General features: G+C 52.3%; 1 protein-coding gene across 1 annotated transcript in view; it reads right to left on the minus strand.

Annotated features, from left to right (window-relative positions):
- Nucleotides 1-243: 243 nt before the first annotated feature.
- Nucleotides 244-9139, minus strand: part of DPYSL5 (dihydropyrimidinase like 5) — an 89222-nt gene continuing 80326 nt past the window's right edge. The window contains exons 12-13 of the mRNA XM_024764454.1: nt 5290-5458; nt 244-3140 (exon numbers count right to left, since the gene is read on the minus strand). Coding sequence (XP_024620222.1) covers nt 3055-3140; nt 5290-5458 — 255 coding nt within the window. The 3' untranslated portion in view covers nt 244-3054. The remainder of the gene's footprint in view (nt 3141-5289; nt 5459-9139) is intronic.

The following is a 9139-nucleotide window of genomic DNA, read 5'->3' on the forward strand; positions in this document are numbered from 1 at the left end:
GTTTTGTTCCCACCAGGAGAGAGGACTGACTACTAGCTGTTGGGCCACTGAGGCTCCCATCTCTTAACATTTTTAATCTTCAGTCTCTGCTCAGGCCTCCCAGTGAGCTGCCACCTGCCACCTAACACAAGTGAAGACCCAAAGCTGACTTTTTTAGCAACTGAAGCCTCATCCCAGCCACTGTGGAAGAAGAGGCCCCCTACCAAGCTCCCTCTTCTTTGAAGAAACACAACTGAGACCAAGTGAGAAGTAGCTACAGTTTAATACAAACCTGCACCAGAACACAACGAGTCGGGCTGTTTTGTTTTTGCCTCAGTCAGGTGGCCAAAGCACAGGACCATGTGTCATCATGGGGTTGACACAATCTTAGCACCATGACATTTACAGAGGAGTGAGGAAGTCACTTGGGTGCTGGAGGCTCCATCCCGACCCCAGGCTGTGCCTGCCACCTGGGCAGCTGGAGGGGGTTTGGGTTTCCGAGTGGTTCTGTGGTTTCTGGGTCAGTATCGGAAAAGCCCTCATCACGGCATTGGCTTGACCGAGACCTACTGTGGACTCCTAGCACTACACACACGCGCACACACACACACACACACAGTAGCACAATTTTCTGGTAACTTAACCCCACAAACCTAGAGAGCAGCTAAGGCAAGAACAACAGTATTTATTCAGCAAGTACAAGACCAGTTTGAGAGCTGCATTCAGTGCAACCAGAGACCCTTTTCATTCCAACCAAGAGCCAGTGGGGCTGGTGATGGGGCTGGCTGGAGCTCGGCACAGGGGCAGGGAATGGGTGGCAGGGGGTGACCTTTCATTTGGTTCCTTGAACCTCCTTCTGATTTTCATCTAGAAGCTCCTGGGCAAGGGTGGGTCTATGTAAGGGTCGGGGGTGAAGGAAGTGGAAGGCCTTCGATGGACCACACCAACATGTGGTCTCCCAGAGCCACGGACCACGCATCTCTCGGGCGGAGGCACTCAGAGACGGTAAAGCTTTCCTAGCCCAAGCAGGGATGCTCTGCCCCCTGGCCACCACCACTGCTTGGCTCTTTGGCATCTGCCCAAGGCCCATGACCCAGCAAGGGCTGAAAGGAATAAAGATGATGTGCGCTGTACCACGGGGTCAGCGTCACACAATTTCCTAGGCTCAGATCCCCACCAACTGTCCCCATGGCCACCACCCTCCATGAGTGTCTTTGTTGCCTCTGCTTCCTGGGTTACTGTCTCAGTCCTCTCAGCTCCTAAGTGAGGATGTGGGGACAGCTCAAACCACAGGGCAGGCCTCCAACAAGTAACTGGCTCTGGCTCAAACAGTGATACGCGTCAGTTTGTTTACAAGAAAAATTTATCTACCTGTGCAAAACAAAGCAGAATGCCTACTGGGAGAGTAAGTCTTTTAGTTGGTTAAACTCTCAGGTGGGATCTGCAAGAGATGTCACTCCACTCCTCCTGTCCACAGCTAGGGTACACAGCCAAGCTCTTAAGGGCAGTCCTGGACATTTCTGGAGTCAGAAGGCCTAAGCTTTCTGGGCCACAGCTGTGAAATGGGGGGAATAATACACACTTAGCTGTCGTGAGGAGCAACTGAGAGCTCATACATGAAAGGGCTTTGACAAGGTGAAAAGCACTACAGAGATGTGCCGGGTATGACCACCGGCCCAAGAGACCAGGAGCCACGTGTCAGCCCGGGTGCTCAGACCAAATGTGCAACATGGTGTCACTCCCCGGGGGGGAACAAGGCTTAGCAAGGGCAGCCTCTAGTGTTTCCATGGAAACCACCTGGAGCTTTGGAGGCAGGGAGGGCCCACCTGGGAGGAGATGGAGGCCACAGGCAGGTTAGGGTGAGGTGCTGACCACAGGAGACTGCAGCCCCGGAGCAGCGCTGTGGGCTACAACCAGGTCCCCCTGGCCTGGCCTCCCACCTGGATCTAGTCCCACCCCCATCTCTCTTAGCAGGCATGAGGCCTCTCGCCAATCACACAGATGAGCGGCGGGGCCTTGGTCCAGTAGGCGGAAGCGTACAGGCGGCTGGGTGTGTGTGTGTGTGGCGTTAGTGCTGGGAGTGACCAGGGCCAGAGATGGGAAAGGCCACCCTGCTCCCTGAAGGTCTGCAGGGCCAGCATCCCGGGCACCCTCTCCGGATGCAGGAAACTAGACCAGGAGGGGAGGGGAAGGACAGGAAGACTCCAGGAAGGGAGAAAAAGGGCCTGCGAGTCCAGTATCCCCCTCTCACCCCTGTCATCGGTGCCCTAGGCTGTCTGGTTGGTGTCGATGCAGCATCTCCTAAGGTCCACATCTATTCCTGTTTCTATGCTATGCTAGTGACACGAAGCACCGTCATTTTTCACAGGATGCACAAACAAGTCAAACCAAACCACTGCGCAAACCGAACGTGCAAAACAAAATCATATACACGCGCCTGGCACCAGCCTCACGCCCGCCCGGCCAGCCCTTCTGGGCCTGGGGCTCCTGGGGGGTGGCGGAGAGGAAGCAGCTGGCAAAGGGCACAGAGTGTCCCAGCCACAACCAAACAGGGGCGGGAGATGAGTGGGGAAAAACCGATGTCCTGGGCATGGCTGGGATGCTAACACCTGTCTGACTTGGGGAAAGTGACCACTGGGCCGAAGGGGATGGGGGAGGGAGTCCTTTTCTTTTAAAACACATCTGCTAAAGTGCTCTGGACAGCTGGCGGGTCAGCCAGGGGCAGGGCACTAAGGTCGGGCTTTCCCAAGGCCAGCCCAGAGGCGGGTGTGAGAGGAGGGGCGGGGCCAGGCTCTATGCACTGGGCTCTGTGCATAGCATGGGCCCCCGGGAAGCCTGCCGAGGCCAAGGCAGGAAAGGACTGCAGCAGGAGGAACACATCTCAAAGTGCCTGTTAGGGTCGGCTCGAAGCACAGTGAATCACGTGTCAGACATGGGGAGGGCTCCCCGTGTCCCGGGGCCCCCTCAGGTGGTGCGCTGCCCAGCCCGGCCTCTCCCGCCCCCTGCAGCTGTGGCCGGAGGGCGTGTGGGCTGGTGGCAGCGGTGCATCTTCACTTGGGGGGCTGGTCAGTGCCTTTACCAAATGCCACTTGACCTGCCTCCGGGGGGGGCGAGGATCCGAGCTGAGGCTCTCTTTGGAACATGGTCATCGATCTGAGAACCTGCAAGGAAGGAAGCAGAGGGTGAGCTCCCCTGGGTGCTTAGGATCTAATTTAATCCTCAATCCAACTCCATCCCATTTTACAGGTGGGGAAACTGAGGCTCAGGGAAGTTAACTTGGCTAATGTCACACAGCGTATAAGTGGTAGAGCCTGGACTTGAACCCAGGTCTTCCTGGTTCAGAGCCTCCATGATTAACTGCCTTGCTACACTGCCTTCACTGCTGCCAGCCCTGGGGGTATGGTCTCTTGCCAAGTACACGGACCAGGGAGATGCCTGTTAGCAAGTGGACCTTTGCACATATGCCTCAGTGAGCAAGAGAGCGAGAAGGAAGGGTGTGCCACTGCTTTGGAAAATCAAAGAACAGCACCCCAAAGGCCCCCACGTCTCGAAGTCCCGAGACTTAGAAAAGAAGGCCTGGGAACTTCCCTGGCAGTGCAGTGGTTAAGACTCCGTGCTTCCACTGCAGGGGACATGGGTTCGATCCCTGGTCGGGGAAACAAGATTCCCGCATGCCCTGTGGTGCAGCCAAAAATAAATAAATAAATAAATTGAAAAAAAGAAAAGAAGGTCTGTGCCCCAGGGAGTGTGATGGGACATTCTTCAGCCTGTCCCATTTAGAACAGACCAGGTTTGGGGCGGAGGGAAGGTGAGAGGCTGCCTGATGTCTGCTGAACCTGAGAGCAGTTCCGCCCAGTCTTGGCTCTGCCCGAGACTTGGGTGGGAGCAGAAGCCAGGGGCCAGAGGGGGCCCGCAGCTCTGGGGGCCTTGATGCTTCTCCCGAGGCTGGCGGCTGCAGGAAGCGGCAGACCCAGGCGGCCGTGGGGAGCTACACCTCCTGGACTGGCAAGGCCGGGGCTCCCGCTGACACTCCACCCCGCAGATCCCTTTCTGACTCCCTGCACTCAGTCCCATCACTGGTGGGAGTAGCAGTGGCCCTCAGGGTGCGGGAGAAGTTATCTCCGTAATGAGATTGGCTCTGAGACAATGGGGAGGGTGGTGGAGAGGACCCCTCTCCACAGGTGGTCAGCTCCTCAGTCAAGAACCACCTGAGCTGTGGCCAGCACACGGCTGGGCACAGAGGAAGCTCAGCGGGCAGCCGTGCCCCCCGGCTCCCCTCTGGTTTAGTTCTCGGCCTCTCATGTTAGGACAGTTTGTGGCTGCGTCTCACCTCCCCCTGGATCTTGCTCCTCTCACCTTCCGGCCCCAGCACGGCTCTTGCAGAGCGGAGGCTCGGTCTGCGCCAGGGCTAGTCGTGAAGGCCGTTCAGTGAGACCCGGCCTCTGCCCCTTTCAAGTAGGGATCATGGCTTCCAGCAAAGCTGCTTGCAGGACCAAGGCATCTTACCGTCTCTGCCTGCTCTCCAGTGAGGCTCACCGTTTATGCCGCCATGACCCCCACCTTTAACTACGGCCGAGCACCTGGGACACACGTTGTCGACGATAAAGTCTCTAAGCATAGATACACCCCATATATTCTATATTGTATTACATACGGTACAATTCCTGGCAGAAAAGAAGTCTCTAAGCATAGATACACCCCATATATTCTATATTGTATTACATACGGTACAATTCCTGGCAGAAAAGAAGTCTCTAAGCATAGATACACCCCATATATTCTATATTGTATTACATACGGTACAATTCCTGGCAGAAAAGAAGGTGGCAAACCTGAGGTTAAGATGAGGGAGGAAAGGGTATAAGGGAAATACCACGTCTTTCAGCGAGGCTGCTGAGGAGCAGGGTGGGAAATGGGGGTGCAGACCCACGTAGCACAGAGTTAACGCTTCTGTGCTCAGATCGTCTCTGGGGCATCCCTATGTGCAGGGCCCTCAAGATATCTCAAGGGATGAAACGATTTGAACTTAGAAACCACGGGGGAAGGCCCAAAAGGGCCATGGCCTGTTAAGAGTGGCTGGTGCCCAGGGACTGGGAGAGCCCTCCTTCCCCGCCCGCCAATATTTGTGTGTCTATAACATGGGGCCCAGCAGTCAACACCGGGCAGGGGATCGGGGAGGGAGGGAGAAGATGGAGAGGAAAGCAGCATAAACCCCTCTGCCGGGGTGGGGTTCCTAGTCCCTCTGCCCTCCTCCTGTCCCCTCACTGTGGTGGAGATGCAGGTGCCAGGCCAAGTGGCCCTTGCTCTTACCAGAGAGGCTGAAGCTGGATTCATGAAGGTCCCTCATGCCTCCGTGTCGGGTAACAGGCCGGGTAGGAGTGTCTGCGAGTGGCGTTCCCATCTCTTTTTTCCCAGGATGCACAACGACAGCTACATCCCCCAGGTAGGGAGTGCGGTCCACTCCCCTCACCTTTAAGGTCTAGTGAAGGTGGAGAGCAGAAAAGGGGAAAAGATGATGCCATCAGAGCACAGACAGCATCAACCCTCAGGGCCAAGCCACCACCACCACCAGAGCCTCCTTGATGGCTGATAAGACTTTGGAAGCTGCCACTCTTCTTAGGACCCAAATTACTGCATGTGACAAAGCCTTCCTGCACCTTGAACCCAGAGGTAGAGAATCCGCTTGTACCTCCTGAATAGTGCATGTGTGTGAGTGTTTGCATGCATGTACATAGAGATACCCACTGACTCCCCTTGACATTGGTGGAATGTTTTCCAAGGTAGCGGGTAGACTTCTGAGGTATTCAGCTTTAGAGAGCACCCCTCACAAGGAGCAATGTCATCCCCTCACTTGCCAGGCTCTCAAGAGGCCAGGCCTTTTATTGTGATCTGACAACTTTGTGGGAATAGAGGCTAAATACAGCTGATTTGGAGATTAGAATCCCCCGGCAGCAATAGTAGTTAATTTTGTACTCACAAAGGCAATAGAGTTAAGAGCCTATATTCTACAGCCAGACTGCCTGGGTTGCACTCCTAGCTCTGTTACGTGTAAGCTGTGTGACCTTGTGCAAGTTACGTTACCTCTCTGTGCGTGTTTTCTTATTTATAAGAATACAGAGTTGTTACGAGATCAAATGAAATAGAACGCGTAAAGCTCTGGCACACGGTGAGTGACATGTAAGTACCAGCAGCTGTTATTATTTATTGCAGGGGTCAGTTCGGGGCTTAATCATATTACAAAGTTCTGCGAGAGGAAGCGTGTTGGAGTGTGTGCATAAGGTCTGAAGCGGCAGCATAAATAATTTACACCCCAGGCACTCTTCAGTGACATAACCTCAATCTCCTTGCTGCACAATGCTTGCTGGAAACCTTGTTGAGAGAAACAACAGATAAGGGTGATTTCTGGAAGGCTCTTCAGCTTACATATTCCTTTGTATTCTCCAACAGATCTGTAGTTGAGCTCAGTCCTCAGAATGTCAAAACTGGTCTGAAGTGTTTTAGCCTTTACCAGGCTGCACTTTGGGGTTCCGGGGGTGAAGGGTAGGAGTACAGACCTGGTGAATCCTGGGTGAGTGACCTTGGCAGGACCCGGCTCCCGGCAGCCCCTTGCTTTGGCTTTATACAACTGGTCCCAACCCCAGAGCTACTTTCTTTCCTGAGGACCCTGCTCTGTAGGGACTGCTTATTTATAATTTGGGGGAAATGAAGTTTTTTACGTACCTGCATTCTGTTACATAAGGGTTATACCAGAGAATAGGGAATAGAATTGGCTTTTTCTTGAGGACCTTATGTTGTCATTATAAGTGCTTTGGATAAAGGGCCTCTGAGTTGAATTTATATCAGTCCTAGAAGCTGAGCTCTTCCACTATGTCTGGCCCTAAGAGCGGTCTGATGTGAATTGGTGTCTGTCTGACATTCTTGTGAGGTTGGTTTTTATTTATTTATTTATTTTTATTAGTTTTGGCTGCGTTGGATCTTCGTTGCTGCACGTGGGCTTTTCTAGTTGCCACGAGCGGGGGCTACTCTTCCCTGTGGCATGCGGGCTTCTCATTGTGGTGGCTTCTCTTGTTTCGGAGCACGGGCTCTAGGTGCACGCAGGCTCAGTAGTTGTGGCTCGTGGGCTCTAGAGCACAGGCTCAGTAGTTGCGGCACACGGGCTTAGCTGCTCCGCAGCATGTGGGATCTTCCTGGACCAGGGATCGAACCCGTGTCCCCTGCATTGGCAGGTGGATTCCTAACCACTGCGCTACCAGGGAAGTCCCAGGTTGGTTTTTAGAAGGGCTTCAAACACTTTCTCTGCCCTCTTTTGATCCTATTTCCTGACTAAAACATCTTTTTTTGGGAAAGCCACAGAACTGTTTAAAGATTTTTTGTTTTTTCAAATTGAGATATAATTCACGTACCATAAAATTCACCATTTAAAAGAATACATTTCAGGGGTGTTTAGTGTAATTCACAAGTTTGTGCCACCAACACTGTGTAATTCCAAAATATTTTCATCACCCCCAAAAGAATCTCCGTCCCCGTGAGCAGTCACTCCCATTCTCCCCTCTGGCCAGCCCTAAGCAACCACTAATCTATTTTCTGTCTATGGATTTGCTTCTTCTGAACATTTCATACGAATGGAATATTTTAATATGTGGTCTTCTGTGACTGGATTCTTTCACTTAGCGTGATGCTTTTAAGGGTCATGTGTGTTGTATGTAGCATATATTAGCACTCCATTCCCTTTTAGGGCTGAATAATATTCCATTGTATGGATATACCACATTTTGTTTATTCAGTAGTTGATGGACGTGTACACTGTTCCCACTTTTTGGCCTTTATGAATAATGCTGCTGTGACATTCATGTACGAGGTTTTGTGAAGACATATATTTTCATTTTTCTTGACTCTGTACATACCCAAGAGTGGAACCGCTGAGTTATTTTGGCGACTCTATAGCTAACATTTTGGGAACTGCCAAACTGTTTTCCAAAGTGGCTGCACCTTTTACATTCATCTGACGATGAACAAGGGCTCCAATTTCTCCATAGCCTCACTGACACTTGTTATTTTCCGTTTTCTTATTTTAAATCATTGCCACCCTTGGTCAGGTAGTCTAGCGTGTGAATGTGTCGCTATTACAGTTCTTTGTGGCACGTCCCCCAGAGGTGGGGCTGAGGTCTCCTGCCATTGTCCACATCTGGGAAGCATACTGGAGATGGGACCATTCACCTACCCGAGAGATCCTGAGTTCGCTTTTGAACTGAATACTGGGATAACTAAAGTCATGCTTTTTTTTAGGTAATCCAAGTCTGCTCCCTGATAGAAGACCTGCATTTGGGCTGGGGCTCCCAGGCCCTTGGTCACGATATTTCTAAGAACACCCACCCTCTCTAGACAGAATCTGGAATTAGCTAGGCGGGAGCGTTCTGAACCATGATAATGCTGCTTTATGCCGGAGGAAGGGAAGGGGAGACCTCATGAGGCTTTCACCTGTCAGTTTTGTCAGATTTGTTCTTTTCTGATGATTTGGGTTCTCCACCCAGAGGCCAGGGCTGCAGTTGGTTCCCAGCACCCGGGGTTGTCAGGACAGCTCTCAAAGATAAGGCTGGACAATCAATCCCCAAGCAACGAGGGAACAGCCAGTCTTCTTTTGGGTGAAACTCTACCCAGAGTTTGGTATCCCTGGGGATAAGGTGGAGCCCCAAGCTTCAGTGAACACCCAGGGTGTTTACGGAATCCGAGGACTGGATGAAACTCTCACGATAAGACCTCAGGCCACCCCCGCATGGCAGTGAGCTAGATCTGGCTTGACCACTTCATTGGGGGGCCCAGACTCAGCACAGCCCACCCAGCCTACTGCAGTTACAGGGCGGCTGTGGGGATTTTGGGGAAAGAGCATCTCCAGGGCAAATATGACAACCAGGCCAAGCCAGGAGTCCCCTGCCCCTGAGGGACGACAAGAAGCTTGGATGTCAGGGATAGCTATGAGCACCTCATAGTATCCCCGGGCTCCCAGGGAGTTGGGGACCCTTCCCAATAAATTTTACTTTGTTACAGGTGCTCCTTTTCTACTATTTTGATTGTTCCCAAAGTGACTATTCAGGCAATAAGATTTGGTGGAAAGACAGAGTGAGAACATCTTTGAGATTTAAAAGTCATAAAAGATGTCTCT

Source organism: Neophocaena asiaeorientalis, unplaced genomic scaffold (genome assembly GCF_003031525.2).
Source record: "Neophocaena asiaeorientalis asiaeorientalis breed wild unplaced genomic scaffold, Neophocaena_asiaeorientalis_V1.1 scaffold345, whole genome shotgun sequence".
NCBI lineage: Eukaryota > Metazoa > Chordata > Mammalia > Artiodactyla > Phocoenidae > Neophocaena > Neophocaena asiaeorientalis.